Source organism: Sarcophilus harrisii, chromosome 6 (assembly GCF_902635505.1).
Source record: "Sarcophilus harrisii chromosome 6, mSarHar1.11, whole genome shotgun sequence".
Classification (NCBI taxonomy): Eukaryota; Metazoa; Chordata; class Mammalia; order Dasyuromorphia; family Dasyuridae; genus Sarcophilus; species Sarcophilus harrisii.
Genome location: NC_045431.1, coordinates 191400375 through 191425635, shown reverse-complemented (window position 1 = coordinate 191425635; position 25261 = coordinate 191400375). Strand labels below are relative to the sequence as shown.

General features: G+C 38.1%; 1 protein-coding gene across 2 annotated transcripts in view; it reads right to left on the bottom strand.

The window, feature by feature from the left end:
• DGKQ (diacylglycerol kinase theta) overlaps nt 1–25261 on the bottom strand; it is a 101857-nt gene that overhangs the window by 43342 nt on the left and 33254 nt on the right. For both annotated transcript variants that reach the window (XM_031942662.1, XM_031942663.1), the window contains exons 4-10: nt 21663–21748; nt 20941–21066; nt 18223–18376; nt 14419–14493; nt 6334–6434; nt 2269–2498; nt 1437–1527 (exon numbers count right to left, since the gene is read on the bottom strand). In XM_031942662.1, coding sequence (XP_031798522.1) covers nt 1437–1527; nt 2269–2498; nt 6334–6434; nt 14419–14493; nt 18223–18376; nt 20941–21066; nt 21663–21748 — 863 coding nt within the window. The remainder of the gene's footprint in view (nt 1–1436; nt 1528–2268; nt 2499–6333; nt 6435–14418; nt 14494–18222; nt 18377–20940; nt 21067–21662; nt 21749–25261) is intronic.

Genomic DNA, 25261 nt, shown 5'->3' with positions numbered 1-25261 from the left:
TTAGGGGAGGGGGTGGGGGGGTAAGAGGTGAAAAATTGGAACAAGAGGTTTGGCAATTGTTAATGCTGTAAAGTTACCCATGTATATATCCTGTAAATAAAAGGCTATTAAATTAAAAAAAAAAAAAAAAAAAGTTTTTGCCAAAGACAAAATACCTTGTCTGTGTGATGGTTCTAACAGTTACTCTATCTTTCATTCTAATAATCAATTTTCCAAACATAAAGCAAAAGATCCAAAAGAAGTTTTCAAACAAACCCAGGAAAAGGATTTAAAGACCAATAGGACTCAAATCCAGGAAAAAGTACTTGAAGACTAATAGTATCTCAGAATATCAAAGCAAGAAAGGAACTTAAAAGTTGTGTAGTCAGTCTAACACTCTAATTTTATAAATGACAAACCTCATGTCCAAAGAAGGAAAGGTATTTATTCAAGACAATACAGATAATAAAAGGCAGAACTAAAGCCAAAACCTAATCATTCTGACTCTAACTCAAGTGCTCTCTCTACCATACTGTGCACCTTCTGGATCTGCCCAAAGACACTTAATTCCAACATAACTTAGTACAGCTGTCTTGGGTTATTGTCTTCCAGTACCTCCTGCCCAGTGATAACTCACTATGATGAGGTCAAAGCATGATCCTATTGGGTTGGGAGCTCTCAAAGGGAAACATTTTGTCTTTCTCAAATCTATAACAGAAGGTTCGTAGAATTGAGAGTAGGGAAGATATAAAATAGCAGGTAGATTGCTATACTTGGAGTCGTAAGTCACAAATTCAAATCCTGCCTAGGAAACTTCCCATTGTGTGATCATGGCCAAGTCATCTTATGTTCACTCTCCTCATCTATAAAATGGAAAATCTTCCATATTTACTTTTGTTGTAAGCACTCTGTTAACTTTAAAAGGTTATCTGTATCTGTCATGGTGGTTATTATTCTGGTCCTTTATTTTAAAAAGGAAAAAACTAAGAGCTAATAAAGTAGTAGAAATAGGACTGAATTAGGTCCTTAGACTCCAATCTAGAGTATTCTTTCTAGTTATATCATGCTTTTACCCAGCATAGCTGAGAGCACATGATCCTGAAGATGGTAAGCTCTTAAGAAAAATTTGCTCTGATAAATATGTAATAAGTTTAGAAAAATGGCACATGATAACCTGTATCATATTGCTCATTGTCTTGGGGAGAGGAAGGGAGGAAAAAAGAAGAAAAATTTAGAACACAGAGCTTTGCAAAGGTGAATATAGAAAACTATCTTTGCATATATTTGGAAAATACTATTAAAAAAAAAAAAAAGAAAAGTTTGCTGAATGATTAACTAACTGATGTACTAAATATAACAGGATAACTTCAGGAAAACCTTTAGGAGAGAGGAGCCTGAGAATCATCCCAGAAAGGAAACATCCCTTAAATTTCAGAGAAGTCAGTCTGACTGTTTACCTGTCGCCCCAGCAACGGGAGGACTTCTTTCATCACTGTCTGAGCGGTGCTTTCTTTGTCAATTCGGATGGAGACATAAGCCATTCCAACCCTGGAGGGAAAAAGGATCTCTAAGTGGCTGAAATTTCTCAACAGATTCCTTAGCTCTCTTGGGAAAGAGAAAGTGCCTGTCTGGGCTATATTCATGTAAAGGATGTATAAAATATAGGATGTACAGAGAGTCAAAGGAGTGGGAGCCAGTTTCCCACAGGGGTCAATAACAGGGTTCACAAATTCCTAGTCATTTCAGTACAAAGGGCCTCATCCAAAAATATGCTGGAGTCAAATCAAACCAGCTCACAAGAGACAGTTGTTAAATTTTCAGCCTGAACATTTATGTTAGATACTGGCAAATACTACAATTCAGAGCTTGACTTACTTTTTTTTTTCTGCCTGGTTAGACTTATGAAAGTGATGGAAAAAAATGTTATTAATGCCAATTAAATTCAGAAATGTATTACATGTACATTTTCCCCCCAGAGAGCTAGTTTTTAAATATTTACTAGCACCCTAGTGGACTTTTCCCCATTTTAAGTGGAGAAACCGATCAGCTCCTTTTGGATCCAGGATAACAAATCCATCCACATCAATACCCACAAATTCGGGCTGTAAACAGATGGCTATAGCCTCCAGATTCCTTGGCCAGGAATGACCTTCCTTACTTTGATACCTGACTAATATAATTAATGGAGATGAAATACGGTCTAGTGAATAGTTTCCTTCTTTGTAGTCAGTAAATCCTGACTTTCTCACCCTGACTTCAATCCCATGCAGTAGGTGCCCCTTCACTCACTTTAGCCAAGCTGGGTAAATTTTTATAACTTCATGATCCTTGGGCTTAGCATGGATGATCCAGGCTTCGGGAATGGACTCTCTGAATACATAAGGGAGGCTAGTGCTACCGAAATCCTCTGGGCCTCCGTTTTTGTGAGTTGCACAATCAGCCATGGCCTGCTGAGCCAGCGTCTGGAGCTCAAAGTCTCGGTGGTCCTCATTAATGTAATAAGCCCTTAAAGCTGCCTCCTGGCAAGACCAGAAAAGAAGGCAGTTAGTCATTTCTTTAAAAATTAATTAATTAGCTAATTGAACTGTATGTTTTTCTTGACCCTTGAATAACTAACTTGCTTTTTCTATAGTAATTCACCAATTCGTTTAAAATAATGTTTTTATTTTATTTTTTTCTCAGCTATATGTAAAAACAATTTTAACATTTATTGTTTTTGAATTCCAAATTCCCTCTCTTCACCTCCTCCTTTCTTGAGAAGACAAACATATGGATATAGATTATACATATGCAGTTAAACAAAATATTTTTTGTTAGTCATTAGACATGTTACAAAAGAAAACATCAAAAACAAAAACCTCAAGAAAAATAAAATTTTAAAAAGTATTCTTCATGGATATCTTTGACAAAGAGAAGATCTAATTCAATTCCAACTGATCAGTGATGGACAGTGATGGACACCCAGAGAAGGAACACTGGGAAATGAATATGGACTACTTGCATTTTTGTTTTTCTTCCCAGGTTATTTTTACCTTCTGAATCCAATTCTTCTTGTGCAACAAGAGAACTATATGGTTCTGCACACATATAGTGTATCTAGGATATACTATAACATATTTAACATGTATAAGACTGCTTGTCATGTAGGGGAGGAGGTGGAGGGAGGGAAGGGAAAAGTTGGAACAGAAGTGGGTGCAAGGACAATGTTGTAAAAAATTACCCAGGCATATGTTCTGTCAATAAAAAGCTATAATAAATAAATAAATAATAAAAAAATTTTTTAAAGTATTTTTCAAAAAAGAAAAAAGAAATATAAGTATCAAGTTTTTGAAATACTTAAAGGATGACTCAAAGGGTGTAGGAAAGTCCCAAGCCTCTGTATGAACCTTTTTTCCTTCTCTAATGATCTCTTGGTGATCTCATCAGCTCTCGTGGAGTGACCTGCATCTCTCTGTGGATCTATATATCTAGTCCTCAATTCTCTCTTGACCTTCAGTCCCATATAGCCAACCACTGAACATTTTCTACTTAATTTCCAGGAGGGAGCTTGAATTCATTTTGTCCAAAACACTATTTGTTGAACTTCCATCACAAATCCACTCCTCTTTGGAAGCTTCCAATTTCTGTCGAGGACACCACCATACTTCCAGTCATCCTGATTTGCAATTCTCCCTCTGCCTCTCTATTTTTCTCCCTCCTTTCTTTCTTCCAAAGCTAGTAGGCAGTTTGATAGTGTTTATACATGTTGATCATCACACAATGTTGCTGATGCAGTAGGTACAATGTTTTCTTGGTTCTGGAGCTTACATTTTTATTGAGAAAAACAACATATACATATATAAGATTCAGGATATAAAATGATTTTGAAATGAAATATTATTAACAGCTGGGAGAGAAGTCAAGTTCTCACTCTGCCTCCTTCCTCACATCTGATCAGCTGCCAAGTCTTATCCATTCCTCTGTAACATCCTTTCCTCTCTATACATGTGACTACCACCTTGGTTCAAGTTCCCATCACTTCCTACCTAAATTATAGTACCTGTTTTCCTTGCCCCAAGTCTCTCCCCTCCATAATTCATCTTCCTACCAGTAATATTCCCCAAACATAAATTACTCCCTTATCTTGAAAAGTTCTAGGGACCATGGATAAACTACAAACTCCTCTGCTTGTCATTCAATGTCCTTTATATTCTGACTCCAGCTGAACTTTTCAAGTCTTATGACCTACCACTCCCCTTTCCAGTTAGGTGGTGCAACAGATTGAGGGCTAGATCTGGAGCCAAGAAGGCTTGAGTTCAAGTCAATTTAACCTTAGACACTGACCTTAGGCAAGTCAGTTAACCACTACATGTCTCAGTTTCCCTTTCTGTAAAATGGGGATAATAATTTCTCTTACCTTCTAAGTTTGTTGTAAAGACAAAATGAACTATTTGTAAAATACTTTATAATTCTTACATGCAGCTCATTATGATTATTTGCACTATATTCTGGCCAAATTTTATTACCTGCTATCCCTGCATGATATCTCATCTTCTAACATTGCCTTTGCACAGGCTGAATCTTATGAAATACATTCTTTACCTCATTTCACACAATGCTTATGTTTCTTAATAGCTCAAGTCAAGCACTGCTTATGTATGGACCATTCTTGACTCCCTCCTATCGGCTAGTACTATCTCATTTCAAAATCATTTTATATCCTGAATCTTATACATGTATATGTCATTTTTCTCAATAAAAATGTAAGTGTATTCCAGGCATAAGGTTCAGCATCAGCAACATTCTGTGATGATCAACATGTATAAACTGCCTACAAGCTTTGGAAGAGGGAAAGGAAGGAGAAAAAGGTAGAATTCAAAATCTTGTAAAAATGAGTGTTAAAATTGTTTTGCCATTACATTTATGTATACATATTTGTGTGTGTGTGTATGTGTGTATACCCTATCTTTCATAATATGAGATACTTAATGTAGTTTGATGCAATTTCATATGAATTTCTCCTAATCACTCTATTTTCAGTTAATATTATTGAACAATGTTGGTTTTGTGAATTTATCATTGACCATTTGGAACTGTTTTTTAATTTTAATTTTTTTTTTGAGAATTAATCCTAAATGTGTTTAAATTTTCATATTATCTGGAAACAGAGAAATATGACTTCCTTTTTTGAAAAAATTTTTTTTTAATTTTTTTGAAAAGTAACTGGGGAGAAAAATAAAATGTTATTTAATAAAAAAGAAGAATGTAAGTTCCATGAATTCAGGTACTTTCTCATGTTTGTTTTTGTATCCTTAGGAATAAGCACAGTGCCTGGCACCCAGAAGATGCTTAATAAATGTTTGTTGGATTTAAAACTACACATCTTAATCTAGCAAATTTTTGACCTGGCCAATCAAAGAATGAAGAAAAGGACACAGTTTACAAAAATATTTTAGCAGCTCTTTTTGTGTTGACAAAGAATTGGAAACTGAGTGGATGTCCATCAAGTGGAGGATGACTAAACAAGTTATGGCCATTTATTAAATGAATAAATTGAATAGCCTCCTAATTGGTCTATTTCTCTAATCCATTTTCTATATGGTTGACATCATAACATTCTTTATACATAAATCTAAGCCTATCACAGTCCTGTTCAAACCCTTCAGAGGTTCCAGACTGATGCTAGGAAAAAATATAAATTCTTCTGCTTTCCATCATCTGGTTCCCATCTGTCTTTCTAGTCATTTATGTACTTTAGAGGTAATTTGTATTCTATATTACAAACAAACTAGAATCCAGGGCCATCTCCAGTCATCCTGATCCATATCTTGCCACTGGACTCAGGTGGCTCTGGAGGGGAAAGTGAGGCAGGTGACCTCACACAGCCCTTCCTCACTTAAATCCAAGTCACTTGCATATCAGAGCATCACCTCCCTGATGTCATGGTCCTCTTGGAAAATGAGGACAAACAACGACTATCCCTTGGCACTTTATGCCCAATTTATCATCCATATCTGTAACACGCTCTTCCTAGAATCTGTTCCTCACAATCTTTGTTTCAAGGCTCAACCCTTTACAAGGCATTCCCACAAATTCCCCAAGTGTGACCTCACTTCTTCTTCAACTTAACTGTGAACTATAGTAATAATGTATCCTCCCCTGCCCTCAGTAAAATAGTTTCTCAATATCAGGAATTACTTTCTGAGTGTCTTATATTGAGAAGTTATTTAATAAATGTCTACTCAATTGAACAGCAGAGACAGAACATTGAACATTAAATAGATTGGCCTAGAATCACCCATCTGCAGCCCCTTTGGGGGCTATAAATTGGGGGCTGATCCATCCCCTGCCATCTGAGACTATACCATCCCTTACCACAACCTCCCCTGTCTTTGCTATCCTGGGAATGGTGATCAGCCGAAACTGGTTACGTTTCACAGCATCGTTTCCATCAAAGATCTTCAGGGTCTGTTTGCCTAAGAGGAAAAAGAGAAAAAAAGTTTTTTTTTGCTCATTATTATATTTTTTAAATTAATGCTTTTTATTTTCAAAAGCACATGCATGGATAATTTTTCACATTGACCCTTGCAAAACTTTGTGTTCCAAATATATGTTAAATATGTAAAGATATATGCCAAATTCAATATATGTATATATACAGATCAAAAAGGAAAAAAATGAGAAAGAAAACAAAGTGCAAGCAAACAACAACAACAAAAGTGAAAATGTAATGTTGTGATCCCCAAAGAGAAAAAATTTTAACGCTAAGACAAAAAGAAAAAAAAAAATCAGAATCAGGCCCCAACCAGAGCCTGACTCTGGCTACAAAGTAATCCTTGGCATGGATCTGATCAAGGCCTGATATAGTTTCTGGTTGACCTCTGACTTTAGGTCCAGACCATTCCCTGATCCAAGCTTAGACTGACCCCCAGAATCCCACAGGAAAACATAAATTAAATCCATTACACTTAGTAGCACAGGGATTAGCAAAAAAATATAAAGATTACAAGGAGAAAAGGGCACAACTTCCATACTGTATTTCCTTGTTTGGCAGTTCTTTATAAGGGGTTTGAGTGGCAGCTGCTTTTTATTGTAGGCTAGGAATATGGTTTTTAACAATGTCTTAATAATACTTTGAAATTTATAAGGCTCATTTATAATTACATGAAAAAGTGCTCTAAATCACTATTGATCAGAGAAATGCAAATTAAAACAACTCGGAGCTACCACTACATACCTGTCAGATTGGCTAAGATGACAGGAAAACATAATGACAAATGTTGGAGGGAATGTGGGAAAACTGGGGCACTGATACCTTGTTGGTGGAACTGTGAACGGATCTACCCATTCTGGAGAGCGATTTGGAACTATGCCCAAAGGGCTATCAAACTGTGCATATCCTTTGAACCAGCAGAGCCATTACAGGGTCTGTACCCCAAGGAAATCATAAAGGAGGGAAAAGGACCCACATGTGCAAAAAAAAAAAAATGTTTGTAGCAGCTTTTTGTGGTATCAAAGAATTAGAAAAGGAGTGAGTGTCCATCAATTGGGGCTGAACAAGCTCCAGGATATGAAGCTAATGGAATATTATTGTTTTATAAAAAATGTTGAACAAACATTATTGATTATGGTTTATTATTGGATTATGTATTATGGAAAGGCCTGGAAGGATTTACATGAGCTGATGTTAATCAATACAAGCAGAATCAGGAATACATTGTAAACAATAACAACAAGAATGTATGATGATCAACTATGAAAGGCATCTCAGTAGTTCAGTGATCCAAAGCAATTCCAATAGTCTTTGGACAGAAAATGCCATCTGTATCCAGAAAAAGATCTAAGGACAACGCCTGCTATATTTACTTCTTTTTTCTGTTTTTTAATCTCTCTCATTCTTTTCCCCTTTTGCTCTGATTTTTCTCTCCCAACATGATTCATAAAATAATGTTTATTAAAAATAAACTTAAAAAAAAAGAAATTTAAAAAGTGCTGTGATCATATAAGGATCTCAGTGATGTGGGTGTTCCCTTCCTCCAACAGTGTAAATTGCAATCCATCCTTGTCTGCTTGTCCTTGGGCCCTGTTCCTTTCAGATTCCTCTATATTTAATAAATCCCACAAAGAGGACCTAGCCAGCTAGCATATGCTAGGAGCCTTCTTTTGGGGCTCTTTCCACTTGGTGGGTATCCAAAGTGCTGTCTACCTCTTATCCTTTGCTTTTGTTAAATACTCAGGACTTTCTGGTCCTATATCTCCTGAATTAAATCTCTTCTACTTTTGATGATGTGTCTTAGATACAGATAGTTAAATGCAACAGTTTACTAACACCAACTGTGGATCTCTCCGTTGCTCTTTTTACGCCTAGCAATTTTGATTACCTGTAATAAAGAACTAGGGAGGGAAAAAGTAATCGCAGTTGTAATTTCATGGTTATGGAGAACTCTCAGGCAAGAAAACACTCTCTAATGAGATACGCTGACATCTCCTTTTTGTCTTATATCTCACAGAGTTGTCTAGGATCCCCAGAGGTGATCTGATTTACCCAGACTTTGCATCCAGAGCCCTTGGCTTCAAGCTTGGCTCTGTGGCCATTACATAATGCTGCCTCTCAGATGATGATGATGATGATGATGATGATAGCTGACATTTACATAGTATTCTAAGGTTGGCAAAGTACTTTACATGCAGCATTCATCTGGTCCTAGAGAGGTAAGGACTGTATAATCATTATTATTGTTTGTTTTAGAGGTAGAGCTAGGAGCAGAGAGGGTGCTGAGCCTGGAAGCAGGAACATGAGCACTGATTAAGTGCCTACTACATACAAGGTATTGTGCTGGGTTACAAACATGATTCCTGAAAGGTCAGCCTGAATTTGTATTTTATCCTGTAATCAAGATGAAATGGTCAGGGGTGGCTGAGCAAGGGAATGGCATGGTTAAATCTGAGCCTGAGGAAGATTATAATGGCCTTCACCTGCAATGCAGCCCAAATCTATTCATTCAAGCTGCTCATTTAAACCTGTTGCTGGTTCTAACAACTGCTGTCCTCCCTTTGTCTGGAGAGGGTTATTCCTTTTGGCTAAAACGATTCCTGTGGTCAGAGAATGTGAGACCAAGGAAAAATTCCCAGTGTGCTTGAGATTCTAAGTGTGCTGATGGTCAGAAGACAATAGACAAGAAGATAATCACATTGCAATATATATAGCAAGAGGACTGGGAGAAAGAGGTGGTAAACCCAAAGACCATTTCCTGTCCTCTTCTCTTTTGTGGGATAAACAAGAATACTCCTTGATGTGAGCAGGAAGCCAACATAATCATTTGACTTTATCAGAGGGGGAAAAAAAGCCATTATTTCTAGCATGCCTGCTACTGAGGGTTCCACAAATACAGGGGAAATGACTTGGTGTGGAGGCTCTGTGGCTGCAGATAACAAATGCATGCTGGGAACTTCTTCCTACCCTAGAAGACAAGCAGTTATCTTCTGCAAATAGCCAATATTTACAAAGCAATTCTCTGAACTCTTAAAGGATCTGGAGGTCTAAGGTTTGGTTCCTGAGTTTCTGTGACCTTGACAAATAAATGCTTTCTTCTCTCTGGGCCTCAGTTTTCCTCATCTGTGAAATGACTAGATGGCTTTTCAAGGTCCCTTTCACCTCTGATAATCATAGATGGTAACATTAACATTATTTCTGGGCCACAAGGTTCCTTTCAGAGCTGACAGTCTTGGAGCTTCTGAATCTGTAAAGTCACCAGCAGGCCTCCAAGGGATTAAGTTTTTTCCCCCCCTTCCCTTTTCTGGTCTTCCCTAGTGAACAGCATTTAGACACCTGGGGAATTTTACAAAAACATTTTTCCTCTCTGTTGGTTCCATCTGAAGACTCCCTGCTGCATTAATTGGGTCGTGATAAGTCTATTAAATGCCTGAGAAAAGTAATTATCTCAGTCTTCCAAATACTGTTACCGCTTAGCTAAAAGCAAAGTGACTGAGGTGCTACTCCTATGAGCCCCAGGGACCACACCACCACTCCCACCAACTCCTCCACCCCTTCTTCTGGCAGCCAAAACAACTGAGGGAATCTTAGGCTACATGATCAAGGGCCATTATCCAGAACAAGAGCACAGACCCACCACTGCTGGGCCATCTGGAGTGTCGGGCATGGTTCTGGGCATATCATCTTGGCAAAGACATTGACAAAACGGAACATACAAATCGGACCGTCTGTATTTTGCTTTTCTTTTTATCATTAGTCCTTAGCAGAATATCTGGCACATAGCTGGCACTTAATAAATACCAGTTTCTATTCTGGAGAGCAGTTTGGAACTATGCCCAAAGAATCATCAAATTGTGCATACCCTTTGATTTAGTGACATCACTACTAAATATATATCCCAAAGAGGTTTTTTAAAAATATATTTACAGCAGTTCTTTTTTGTGGTGACAAAGAATTGGAAATTGAGGGGATGCCCATTAATTGGGGAATGGCTGAACAAAATTAATAAGCAGGTTGACTTCAGAAAAACCTGTAAAGATTTATACAAATTGATGCAAAGTGAAGTAAGCAGAACCAGAAAAACACTGAATACAGTAATAGCAATAATGTACAATGATCAACTGTGAATAACTTAGCTATTTTCAGTAATATAATGATCCAAGACAATTCCAAAAGATTTATCGTGAAAAAGTGCTATCTACCTCTCGAGACAGAACTGATAGAATCTGAATGTGGATCAATGCAAACTTTTTTTTACTTTCTGTAATTTTTCATGGTTTTTTTACTTTTGTTATGTATCTTCTTTCACAACATGACTAATACAGAAATATGTTTTCATTGACTACACATATGTAACCCATATCAAATTGCTTAAGGAGAAGGGAGATAAGGGAAGAAGGGAGAAAATTTGGAACTCGAGATTTTTAATTTTTTTTAATCTTTAAAAAAATTTTAATGAGCTTTTTAATTTTCAAAATACATGCATATAGTTTTCACTATTCATCTTTGCAAAACTTTGTGTTCCAAATTTTTCTCCCTCCCTCTCCCCTTCTAGACAGCAAATATTTCAATATAAGTTAAACATATGCAATTCTTTTAAACATATTTCCACATTTATCATGCTGCACAAGAAAAATCAGATCAAAAAGCAAAAATAAATGAGAAAGAAAAAAACAAGCAAACAACAACAAAGATGGAAAAACTATGTTGTCATCCATATTCAGTCCCCATAGTCTTCTCTCTAGATATAGATGGCTTTCTCTATCACAGTCTATTGGCCTGAATCACGTTGAAAAGAGCCAAATCCATCACAGTTGATCATCACATAATCTTCTTTGTTGTGTACAGAGTTCTTTTGGTTCTCCTTACTTCACTTAGCACTAGTTCATGTAAGTCTTCTCCAGGCCTTTCTGAAATCATCCTGTTGATCATTTCAGAGGATTTTTTAAAAAATGAACATTAATCATTGTCTTTACTTGTGGTTGGGAAAAAATACAGGGGTTTTTTTCAATCATGCCAGTTGACTAACCAACTGACATATGAAGAAAAGTTCAATGAGTTCGGTGAGAGGAATAGAAACCAAAGGAGAGAAGATCACTAAGATCATGATAACAGAAGATGTTTATCATGGAGAAGAGAAGATTTAAGGGAATAATGACATAGATATTCTAAGGCTGGTGAGTGGTTAAATGGAAGAGGGACTAGATTTTTTTCTGTTTGGAAATAAGAATAGAAGTTTCAGAGAGACATATTTAAGCTCTATATTAAGAAAAACTTTCTATTCTTGTGCAATATGACAAATATGGAAATATATTAAAAATATTGTAAATGTAAAACCTGTATCAGTTTGCTTGCTGTCTTGGGGAAGGAGAGATACGGAAAGCAGGGAGAAAAAATTTGGAGCTCAAAATCTTACAAAGATGAATCTTGAAAACTATCTTTACATGTATTTGGAAAATAAAATACTATTAAGAATATTTTTAAAAAATAAACTAAAAAAAAAAAAAGAAAAATTTTAACAAAACTTTCTATGTAGGAGTTGAATAAGTTTCCCTGGGTAAAAAATGAATTTCCCCATCACTTAAGGTCTCAAAACTGAGACTGTGTGATCACTTGCCATAGATTTCTGTTGGAGGAAGCTAAAAGGGAGTTATGGGAGAATCTACAGAACATCTGCACTTCCTTCCAGCTCAAAGTTCTGTGATTCTCTATCTTCAAATGCCGTTTCTCTGGCAGGAATAGTATGTGCCTCCTCCCCCCATGAGGCCTACTCTCTCTTCTCTCAGCATCCCTGGAGAGAAGAGGCAAGGAAACTGGAGGGCTCCCTACAATCAAGTCCTCAATCATTTATTAAGTACTTCATGAATGCCAGGTACTATAGCTGGGGAGATGAATATAAGGGAAAAAAGAACAATGGCTCTTGTCCTCGAGGGTTTACATTTAGCAAGAAAAGATAAACACAATCTGCCACATACATACTACATACAACCTACTACATACATAACATTCTAACAGGAAAACATATCACATAACCTACCATCTGAGGATACTAGGTAATGAGTAAATCTGGGCAACTGAGAGTTAATCTATCAAGTTGCTATCTAGGCTGAAAGTCTGAAAATTTGTTTTTAATTTGTCCTTACTTTTTCATACTCCAAAGATATCTCTATTCACGTCTTCCCTAGTTAGCAGAATCCATGGAGTCTCATTGCAATTCCAAAAAGCAAGGGAGGAAGGACCACAAGGTCATGGGACCACAGAATTACCTATTTCACAGGGACTTCAGAGAGCATCTCAGTTATATCTAACAAGAATTCCCCTTACAGGGTCACCTCCAAAGACAACTTGCTCCACTTCTGAACAAGATGAATTGTCCATGTTTTTTGACTTCTGTCAAGTCAAGAAATCTGCATCTGCTACTCATGTTCCTAGTTCTCCTCCCTAGGGCCAAATGTCATGTTGAATCCTTCTTCCATATGACAATCTTTCAAATATTTGAAGAAAGTAATGGTGCTGCTATTAGACCTTCTCTTTTCCAGGCTAAACTTTCCCAGGTTCTTCAAGCAATCCCTCTGGGTCTCCAGAGCTCACCTCCCTCACCTTCCTGGCCCCTCTCCTCTACAGGAACTCAAGCTTGTCAGAGTCTGTGCCACAAATGTATGGCCCAGGTCTAAATACAATATTCCCAGAGATGCTTTGATTAAAAGTCTCACAGCCTTCACTCTGAACAGTAAACCTCTACTAAGACAATCAAATGAAGTTCCCATTGGAAGAAGCATAATAAAACAGAGCTGGCCTTGGAAGCAAAAAAGCCTGGGACTCGAGGCACCCTGGGACACATACCGGGTGGTATGGGACACAAACCCTAGGCAAATAACTTAATCTCATTGATCTAGGCCACAGCTGCTTAAATTCTAGTTTAAAACCCCAGGTAGGATCTTATAACAATATATGGAGGCTATGAAATTATGATTCATTAATGTTTGCTTTGTATACCCAGAGTTACGTAAAAATTTCTTAGAAGAAAAGGGGTCATGACTGGAAAAAGTTTAAGAAGCTCTGCCCTAGGCAACCCTTTAAGTCTTTTAAATTGCAGGGAGTTTCCCTACCTGAGGGTTCATTAAAATTCCAGTGAAATCAGGTCCACTCCCTATCCCGTAGTTCACATCATCTATTTTGGCTATACAACTGACTCACTGAATTTGTGGTGCACTAAAACCACAAATGAAGCATCTATACCTGCCACATCCTTTTTACAGTTGGGTTTAAAAAAAACAACAAAAAAACAACAAATGCAAACTTTGGCTTAGAGACAGGAAATAAGTTACTCACATAGCTAGTATATATAGTAGCACTAGAAAAAAAGAAGGGGGGAAACATGATTTTTAGGATCAATTGTAAGATTTCACAGTTATCCTTGTTAAATTTTACTTTTGTTAGGCTTGGCCGATTTTTCTACACTCCTGAGATCTTCTTGGTTCTGAACTATATTGCTGGATTTATTAGTAATCTTTCCCAGTTCTGTGTCATCTACAAATGGGAGATATATGCCATCAATACTTCCTTGCAATCATTGATAAAAATGCCAAACCTCAGATTTCACTACAGGGGACCTTGAATAGAGAAGATTTGGGCTGAGTGGACCTTGAGCCTGGAATATATGAACTTTTAAAAATAACTATATGATACAAGCTTATTTCTCCTTTGTGGGTGTAAAAGAAACCATCACCTTCCTTATCAAGTATCGGAAACACTCCAGCTATTTGTGATCTCTGGTCAATTGTGGTTTTGCTGGAGTGAAAATTGAAGTAAAAGATTTTCATATCAACATATAGACCTATTCATAAATCTTTCTCCTATCCCAGTGGCCTCAACTGAGAAGGTCCATACATAATAATAGCCCATAGGGAAAGTTACTAACAAACAAACAATTTATGAAATTTTCTCCCTCTGATACAACTACTTACTGGAGTCTGTAGAAACCTGGGCATCTTTCAATGACCCTGGAGCTGGGCCAGCGTCCACAGCATCATCAACATCATCTGCAAAGAAGAAGGAGGTTCTAGATTACCCAAATGACAATAACTGAATAATATATTTCTACCATCGACTACCCCAAATTACAGCTAGTGTTTGGTTCACAATTTTTTGCTGTTATTGTTGAATCATTTTGGTCATGTCCAACTCTTCATGACCTATTCTGGGGTTTTCTTGGCAGAGATACTAGAGTAATTTGCCATTTCCTTTTCCAGCTCATTTTACAGAAAGGGAAATTAAGGTAAACAGGGTTATGTGACTTGCTGAGGGTCACACACCTATTAAGTATCTGAGGTCAGATTTGAAATCAGGAAGATCCTGAGTATTGGATCCCAAGTTCAGTACTATATTTACTGTGCCATGTGGCTGCCTATTTCAAATTTTATGTAACATTAAAATATGAAATCTCCATTTAAAAAACCCAACTTCCCTAGAGAAAATGGCACCCTTGGTAACAGTGGTTATCTATAATATGGAGAATAACTCTAAAATCCAAACTATTTGCTATTCAGATACAACAAGATGTACCTTTCATGAAAGACATAGGTTAGTATCCTGGTTCCTCCTCATCATCAAGAGAAACTCCATCCTCAGAGAAACTCATAAAAGATCAGCCCATGAGTTCTTATAAGAAGGGATGGCACTTTTCAGGATCTTTTATTTCCTGAGGGAACCTCAAAGAGTACCCAGCTAGCTAGCATAGCATCTCAGATACGCAAAATACAATCTGCACAATCTCAGTCTGGCTTTCTCTAATGTTGATAACAGCATCCTTTATTTACCAGCCAAGTCCCACTTCTGTCGCGACCACTGACCTCTTAATAGCGCTCTCTAGGATGCCCCCATTTCTTCCCTCTCTCTCCTCCTACCTCTCACTCTCCCCACAGACCTCCTGCCAAATGGGCTCTCCCTTAGCAGTCAAATCACAGATCCTTGTAGTAAACTTTCTAAACCACTAATATGCGTCTATACTCCCATTTGATCCTCAAGAAGCCCTGTGATTAGGATAGGGCAAGGGCTATTATTATCTTCATTTAACAAATAAGTAAACTAAGGTTCAGAAAGAAATGGTTCTTCATAGTCATATGGCTAGCAAACCCACAAGCAAGGTCTATAAAAAAAAAGCCTCCTATGTGGAAGTTCTAATTCCAACTGTGCTATTTATGACCTATATGACTTCAACCAGTTATATATCCTCGGCTTCCCCATCTACATCATGAGGAGGTTGAATTATTTGCATCTCTGAATTCTAGCCCTAAATTCTATGATACTATGTGATAGAACCCAGAATAATCATCTCTTATTGAGATCTGAAATTTGTATATGTATGTGTATATAATAACGTAAATATCTCACAATAATGTAAAGCAGATACCTCAGGCATAATTATCTCCCCTTTACAGATGAGAAAACTGAGGCACAGAGAGGTTAAATAACATGCCTTTGGTAACAAAACTAGGAATGTCCGAGGCAGGTTTTGAAGTATGATTTAAATCCACTACTCAAGAGCACAGTCCAGTATCCTGCCATCCTGATATTCTCTCAACTGAACCATGATGTCTCTGTATTGCCAACCATGATGATACTCCATTTCTCAGACATGTTCCCCCTTGTGATGGAGGTCACTCAGACTTGAAAGTTTATCATCTTTGACTCTTTTATCCAATCCAATATATCAAGTATTTACTGGGTTCCTACTATAAGTCAGGCCTTGGGGTAAGCCTTGGGGGAGGGGGGGGTACAAAAATAAAACAAAAGAATCCCTGCCCCCAAGGAGCTCACATGCTATGAGGGGTTGTCTCTTCTCTCTTACTCCTAGATCATTAACTGAGTTCTGGCCATCTTTTCTTTATCAAGTCTCTCCTAGCCACCTCTTCATTTGCCTTCTCACTGCCAGCACCTTGACTCTCTTTCCTCCACCTGTCTTGTGTCTGGGCTGTTGTGACTGTGTCCTATCTGCATCCAATCTTTTCCCCTTCCAATTTCTCTAACAGAGTATTGCATTCTTCCTAAAATATTACTCGGCACATTCAAATGTTCCCAGAACACTTTCTCTGAAAGACAAAAACTACTACTGCTTTCCTCACATTTATGATTTAAAAAGCACTTCCTTCACAATCTCTCCTTCGCTCCTATGATCCTCTATCTTATTTAATAGTGATTCATGTACATGTAACATTTTCACTTAGTAGTCACCAAATTCCTTGAAAGACTGAGATTGTCATTTTTTCATCTTTATCTCTCCAGAGTAAGTGAACAAATGTTTATTGGAATTGAATTTCTTTAACATTTCTCCCTTGCTCTAAAGCCAGGTCCTGCCTTCCTAGAGAATCGAGTACCAAGCAGAAGGTAGGTAATCACTATTTCAACTATCTCTCTGGTGCTCTACCATGCCAGTGCAGTCCAATAGTTCTGAGGAAAGAGTGAGACTGATGACCTTCCACAACCCCACCTTATTTAAATCCAATTCACTTGCAAGTCAAGTCTACATCCTCCTGAAGTCCTTGATCTAGGGACAAATAACAACAATCTTCTATTGTCTAAAAAGTGGAAGAGGGATTAGACTTAGTGGGCTTGGCTTCCAAGGAGAAATCATTGAGTATGACCTCTTCATTGGATAGATGGATAACAGAGAGGGCTCTTAGGGGCATCCCCAATTAGGGTGCAAGCTTCTTGAGGATGGAGATAGTATTTGTACCTCTATCCATCCCTAGAGCTCCATAAACAGTAAGTGCCCAATTAATGCTAGATGGTTATTTTTAAATTAAAGTTTAACTAAATCAGTAATGACCTAAAAGAAGCAATTTGGTATGGTGGAAAGAGTAGTAAATTTGGAGTCAGAGAATATGGGTTCAAATTTGAACTTTGCTATTTATTTCTGGGGTAATTATAGACATGGCACTTAAATTACTTTGAGCTTTAGTATTCTCCCTTATGAAATGAAGGAGTAGAACTAAATTAGAGGTTCCTAACATTTTTTTGTATCAGACACTGTTGGCAAGTAGTTTATGGGTCCCTTTACAGAATCGTATTATTAAATGCATAAAATAAAATGCATAAGATTATAGAAGAATTATATTGAAATATAGTTGTCAAAATATGAAGGGTAGGTAGGTGGTGCAATGGATAGTATACTGGCCTAGAGTCAGAAAGGCTCATCTTCCTAAATTCAAATCTGGCCTCACGAACTTAATAGCTGTGTGACCTTGGGCAAGCCACTTAATACTGTTAGCCTCAACTTCCTCACCTGTAAAATGAGCTGGAAAAGGAATGGCAAACCATTCCAGTATCTCTACCAAGAAAACTCCAAATGGAATCACAAAGAATCAGACATAACTTAAAAAAGAACTGAATGACAAATATTAAAATATACATGCACATTCACACAATACATGTGGTGTGTGTTCATAGAATCCCTTTTCCATTCTAAATCATTTGATCCTGGTAAATTCTGTAAATGAACAATGAAGTGTGAGTCCTCATTTTAACACCAAAAGTTGCCCAGCAGTAGCCTGTTGGATCAAGACAGTATTCTTACCTCCTATGGGGAATATTTACTTATAGACTAGGAAACAAAGATTTTGGACACTGGTAAATCAGGAAGGATTCATTGTTTGGTTTGGGGCTACCCTAGATGACCTATAGGGCTTCTTCCAACCTACCAATTCTATGAATTATATTTATTTAAAAAACAACAACTATCCTTCTCCCCTTTCCCCTCTCCCCCCCAATACCTGGCTCCGTATGGATGCTCTCTGAGATCCGGAAGCAGTGCATTTTGCTGAAATTTCGAGAGGACAAACGCACACAGTTAGGGGGAAGAATCATATTCTTCAGCCGGCCAAACGTGCACTCAGGAGTCACAACAGCATAACAGGCAGTATGAGCCTAGAACCAAATCAAAGCACAACAACAAACAAAGTTATAACAAAGACTCAACCCTGAACACTGAGGGAAACATTGAATGGGAAAATCTTGTATCAAGAAAAAACAGGAAAGAAGAAGGAGCTGAGAAATGGAGGGATAAGGACAGCAAGTGAAAAAAGTTCAGGATTTGTAGGTGTGGGACTGGGATTCAAATCCCACCTCCAATATTTCTTATCTGGATGATTCTGATGAGACTGCAATCTCACCAGACCTCAATTTTTTCCTCAATAAAATAGGCAACCCGGACTAGATTATTTCTAATAGCCTTCTGGCAGGATGGTGTAGTGGACAGAACACTATTGAACTTGTAGTCAGGACCACCTGGGCTTTGGGTTCTCCCTCTGACACTTATTTGCTTCATGATTCTGGACAAATCTTTTAAACTCTCCAGACTTCAGTTTTGTGATCTCTAAAGTGGAGATAAGAATTGTACTTACTTCAGAGGGCTGTAATTCAGAGGGAATTAAAAGAGATCATCTGTATAAAGAGCTTACAAGCTTTAAAAGACTATAGAAATGTTTATTATTATTATTATTAATAAACACCACAAATTAATAATAAAATATTTTGCCCTTAAAAGATGGCATGGGGGGGCAGCTAGGTGGTGCAGTGGTTAGAGCACCGATCCCAGAGTCAAGAGTTCAAATCCAGTCTCAGACACTTATTATGTGATCCTGGACAGATCATTTAACCTTGATTAAATCCAACCCTCTTCCCCTCCTGAAAAAAAAAAAAAAGAGATGGTGCAGGGTATAGAGAATGTGTCTTGGGCTTGAGTTTCAGTTGGGTCTCTAAACTTAGTAGTTATATAGCCATCAATAAGTCACTCCCTCTCTGTGTCTTAATTTCCTGGAATCACAGATTGGAATTAAAAGAGACTTAAATGACTTTTTGAGTCTAGCTCCCTCATTTAACAAGTGAGAAGAGGCCCAGAAAGGGAACATAATCATTGTTCTCACTTCCAGAGCACACTGTGGCTTACAACAATTGTGTATGGTCCATGATGCAAGTATTATTATATGCACATTATAGAGAAGGCTACTGAGAGAGGATTTCAACTAGTAAGTGGCCAAAGCAAAACTCAAAACCAAGACTTCTGATCCCAGGAAAGGTCTTCCTTCCTGTGTAGCACATGCTGCTTCTCCTCTGAATCAGTTTTTGTGAATCTTATTTTTTCACTAGACTGTTAACTCCACTAAGGAAAAGACCATATTTAAACTTTGCTTCTCCCCCAGCACAAGCCATAGGGCTTTATATACTGTTTAACAAATACTAGCTGTGTGACACTTAGCTTCTATTTGCCCCAGTTTCTTATCTATAAAATGGGGACACACTGGAGAAGGAAATAGCAAATTCTCCAGTATCTTTGCCAAGTAAACTCCATGGACAAAGACCATGGGTCACACAGAGTTGAGTGCAACTGAATGACTGAACAACAATAACCCCTTTTGTATGTCCTCTTCCCAGAATAGCATCTACTCCAAAAGTGAAGGCTATTCTAGTCTCTACTGCTTCCTACCTGAAATTTCCTCTTGGATGGAGAGTTCTAGTCATAAAACAGGGGAATTTATACACATTCAACAGCCATAGACAGCTGAGGAGGGCACTCCAGCCATAGGAACTATGATGAACAAAAGTCAGCGCCGGGAATATTTGAGTGCATAAAGTCATCTAGCTTGGCTGGGGCATAAAGTGAATGGAAGGGAGTCCTGTGAATCACCGGGACAGGTAGAACAGTGACAGACTAGAGAGGGCCGTCGCTGCCAAATAAAGGGGCTGAGGTTTTAGTTTACAAAGATATAGAAAGCAAGGTCCCAATATCCCCATTGTGCCCAAAGCCACTTAGAGGTTGAACATATTAGCTGTGCGAGATAAGGAACAAAGAGCTCTGCTGTTCACTAAGAGAAGATATAAAGCAAGATGATCCCATTACACTGAAGAATGTTCTGTCTTGGTTAGTTTTTTTTCCTTGTTTCCCATATTAATTCACAAATGCCATAAGATTTCAGAGTTAGACTAGACAATAAAGACCTCTGGCAATGTGATAAAGTTTATAAATCGCCTCTCTGAATCATGCTACTAAATGCAGAATACAAAATACAAAGGATTACTGAGTAAATCCAATATTTTGAAATACAGCTATTATTATTATTACAATTAATTTAATTATTATTAAAATACTATTAAAATTTAATATATTTTTTAAAAGTCTACAAAACCCAGATTAAGAAACCCTGGTCTAGTCTAATTCCATTACCTTCCTCAGGAAACTATGACATAAAAAGTTTAAACAAACTGGCTAGGGTCCCTCAGACATAAGCGGTAGAGCTTCAGATTTCAGCTCCCATATCCTATCTGCTGTCTGCCCCCATTGGAGTGCGAGAACGTCTTTTGCTTTTTTGGTATCCCCAACACTTAGCTCGGTTCCTGGCACAGAGTAAGCACTTAATAAATCAGTTTTTGTCTGTCTCAAAGTGCAACCCAGATAAGAATTGTTATAATGAATGGGATTATTAGAAACCTACCAAAATGCCACACCATTCACACCGCATGCCTGACAGCACTTCCGAGGACCCACAGGTCTTCTTACATACCTCGCAGCGGACATTTGATGAGAGATTGCCCTCCCTCCAGTGATGATGGTATGTGTCCTGAAAACAAAGATCAGAGCCAGTGTTCATCAATAGGAAGGAATAATAATAAGAAAACTAAGTCAGATCACAGAGGACACAAATAAACATTTAGTAAGCCCTTAAGGATACAAAATAGAGGCAAAAAATAGTTCCTGTCCACAAGGAGATTATAATCTAATGGACATGTCAAGGGGAGACTGGAAGGCTCATGTGCCCTTGATAAAAAGAGGGAAGTTTGGAATAGGGAAAAGCTTATGGGGAAAGATAATGAGTTCAGTTTTGTGTATGAGAAGACTCTAAGATACCAGTTTGAAATGCCCAACAGCCAAGACATGAGAAAAGCTAAAGCTCAGGGGACAGAATGGAGCTGAATAGATAATTTGTGAGGTTTCTGCATAGACATGATAATTTAACACATTCCTGGAGCTCTCTGAGGGCAGGGCCAGGCCAAGCACAAGGAAGATCAAGAAAAGATTTTCAAATGTCAGCTGAATTCTAGGAAGCTGCGCTTTTTTTCCCCCCATTCAGAAAGAACAATCCCTCATATAATTCTACACACTTGGGCATTTTTCTTGAGTTTGTCCAAGCATCTGGAAGTCCCTGAAGACACTTACGTGGTCCTGGTGACCATCTTGATGACACTGGCGGCAGTCACTGCAGGCAAAGGGGACACAGTCGGCATGCACATACAGCTCACAAACTAAGGGAAGAAAAGAGTATTTCACTCAGATGGCCACAGACTTCCGGGCTTCTGTGCTCCCAGAGTTTACCCTTGCTTCAATGCTTGAGTCCATCCTGTCATCTTGAAGACTATTACCAAGATTTCTCAGCTCAAGTGCCACCTCCTAAACTTCTTCCCCTACCTCAATAATTCACACTTTTCTTACACATTTCTTTTTTCTAACCTAGGTTAATACTAACACCCTGTCAGCCCTTCTTGCCTGAGAGTTCCAATGCCAAGCCACTTCTGTATCCCCCCAAATGCTTGATCCCTGAGTTAGACAATAAAATGTGATGTATGTTGAAGAGGGTATCAATCAACCAGCATTTAATAAGTACCCCTGTTTCAGGAACTCTCCTAAGTGTTGGAGGTAAAAGGATGAAGGTGAAATAATCATTCCCCTCAAGGACCTTACTTTAAAAAAAATTTTTTTTTTAAAATAAATAAATAAAAAATTTTATAATAGCTTTTTACTTTTTTAAATATATGCAATAGAAAGATAGTTTTCAACATCCACTCTTGCAATACCTTGCAAAAAAATTTCTTTCCCTTCCCCCATCCCCAAGACAGCAAGTAATCCAATACAAATTAAACATGTGCAATTTTTTTTTTTTTTTTTTTGCTGAGGCAACTGGGGTTAAGTGTCCCACAGCTAGGAAGTGTTAAGTATCTGAAGCCAGATTTGAACTCAGATCCTCCTGACTTCAGGGCTAGTGCTTTATCCACCGTGCCATCTTGCTACTCCCTGGGCAATTCTTCTAAACATATTTTCACATTTATCAAGCTGCACAAGAAAAATCGGACCAAAACAGGGAAAAATGAGAAAGAAAAAAGCAAACAAACAAACAAATAACAACAACAACTATATGTTGTGATCCACGTTCAATCTTTATAGTCCTCTCTCTGGTTGCAGATATTTCTCTCCATCACAAGTCTATTGGAATTGCCTTGAATCACCTTATTGTTGAAAAGAGCCAAGTCCACAGTTGATCATCACATAATCTTCTTGTTACTGTGTACAATGTTCTCTTGGTTCTATTGACTTCACTCAGATGGAAAGACATTTAAGTCTTTCCAGGCTTTTCTGAAATCAGCTTGTTCATCCTTTTGTACAGAACAATAATATTACATTACATTCATATACCATAATTTATTCAGCCATACTCTAAGTGATGGGCATCCACTCAGTTTCCAGTAATGACTTTACTTTCTAATAAAAGATAATATTCACATATAGAAGCACATAGTAATCTATATATTGAGTTTTATATGTTTTCTATCTTCTCCCACAGAAAATACAGAATTTTTTGTCATACTGTATCTTCTCAATGGAGAGGGGAAAAACAGTTCTCCTGAGATTTCAGAGAAGAGTGAGACAGTCGAGGACTAAATTATGTGGTAAGGGAGGGGGCCACAAAATTCTAATGTAAAAAAAGAGATTTTTGCTCTCAAAATGATTGTAAACAACTATTGCAGATCAAAGTGATATAGATCAAAAAATACTGAACTGAGAATAAGAGACCCTGGTTCTCTCTCTCCCTCTCTGGAACTCAGCTATAAGATGAGAAAGAGGACTTCTAAGGTCTCTTCCACTCTTGAGATTCAATGACGCTGTAACTAAGCCCAAAGTGAAAGAGATCAAGATGCTGTAAAAGGCATTACATGTTTTGTTCCAGAAGCCTGTTCTAACTCTGAAGTCAACCAGACCCCTCAACTATTTCATACCGATTTCTAAATCTCCACCATGTGCTCAATGTTCTCAGAAAGTACACATGCCGCCTGGTCCCTGTCTCTTAGGAAGCTTCTGTTCCAGGGCAGCCTGGCCACACACCCACACATTAAGTGTTTTTAGTTTTAATGTCCGTTTTTACATTTCCTGACAAAAGGTAGATAAGTTGAGGATCCCTGTTTGACCCCACTAAGCCCCAAAAATCTTCTCTGAGAAGGGTTTAGAGCAGGGGTTCTGAATGTGGGATCATGAATTTGTTTTTGAATATTCTGATAACTATATTTCACTAGAATTGGCTTCTTTAGTAATCCTATGGATTTTATTTTATATATTTAAAAACATTATCTTCAGATGAGAATCTGAAGACCGCCAAAGGAGTCCAAGACAAAAAATGTTAACCTCTGGGATTAGAGAGAAAGGGAAAAGCTTAGTGAGCAGAAAAGCATCCCAGCCATGCAAGGCAGGTCAGAAAAAGCCATGGCATTCAACGAGGAAGGATGAAACTATAGATGCTGTTAGATACCAAGTCTCTCCATTAATGTATCAACAAAGGCAGACTTAATCAAAACTCATCACAGGGAGTGGGGGAGCGCAGCTAGGTGGTGCAGTGAATAGAGCACCAGCCCTGAAGTCAGGAGGACCTTAGTTCAAATCTGGTCTCAGACACTTAATACGTCCTAGCTGTGTGACCCTGGGCAAGTCACTTAACCCCAACTGTCTCACCAATAATAATAAAATACTAAAATATTAAACACGTTATATAAAATAGCATAAAATAGTGGGTGTGCTCAGTTACTACCCTGGTGATTTCTGCATATATCAAGAAAGATCCCCAAAACACTATGTGGCACTCACATGGTAAACTTATGAGAGATCTACATTAGTCATATAAACTGCAAAGGAAATATCCATCATCAATGACATCCCAGGCCCATTTAAGTATCTGATTAATCGATTAATAGCCAGTGTGTGGTATAGGGGGTATTCAGGGAATAGCAGCACCTCTGTCGGGAGGGTTGCTCATTCCCCTTTTGGTGACCAACTGGTCACCTGACTCTCACCTGAAGCTCCAAAAAGCTGTAGGATGCCCAGAGCCACCCCTTGGCAAACCATCTGCAAAAATGGACCAAATCTGGTGGATGGTTACTGACAGACCTCAACCCCATCAATTAGTCAGGGGAATGGCTATCCCAAGCATTTGGGGACTTTTCCCTGGCAGGCTGGGCAGACGAGAACAATCTGTTCCAAAGGCTACAAAGGCGGCTGAAGCAGGTCCCGCAGAGGTCTTAAAGCTTCGACAGACACGGAAGACGCCAAGGACACACACTGAGCTCCTGAGCCGGCACAGCCATCCTGACTTTTGTCTTGCCCATGCACTTCAATGACTGGGAAGAGAGACTGAGGCTGACAACTCTGTGTAGTTCTACCTCACTTAAATACAATTCACAAACAAGTAAACATCCTGCAATGTCACTGATCCTCTTCAAAAATGAAGGACAAACCACAGTAATAATCAGAGTAAAAGAGTGAAAACAAATGTGATAAAAAGGAACTTAAGAGACCCATCAGCAGCCTCGAGGAAAGGCTGAGGGGTTAGCAGAAAAGCTGGGGAAAATTGGTCACAATTCTCCTGAGATTTCAGAGAAGAGTGAGACAGTCGAGGACTAAATGTTTGCCCAAATCTCTTTCAATGACCAGACTGCTTCCAATAGGCCTAATGGATGGAGAATGAATGTTTGCAGTATATATTACTATCCCAAATA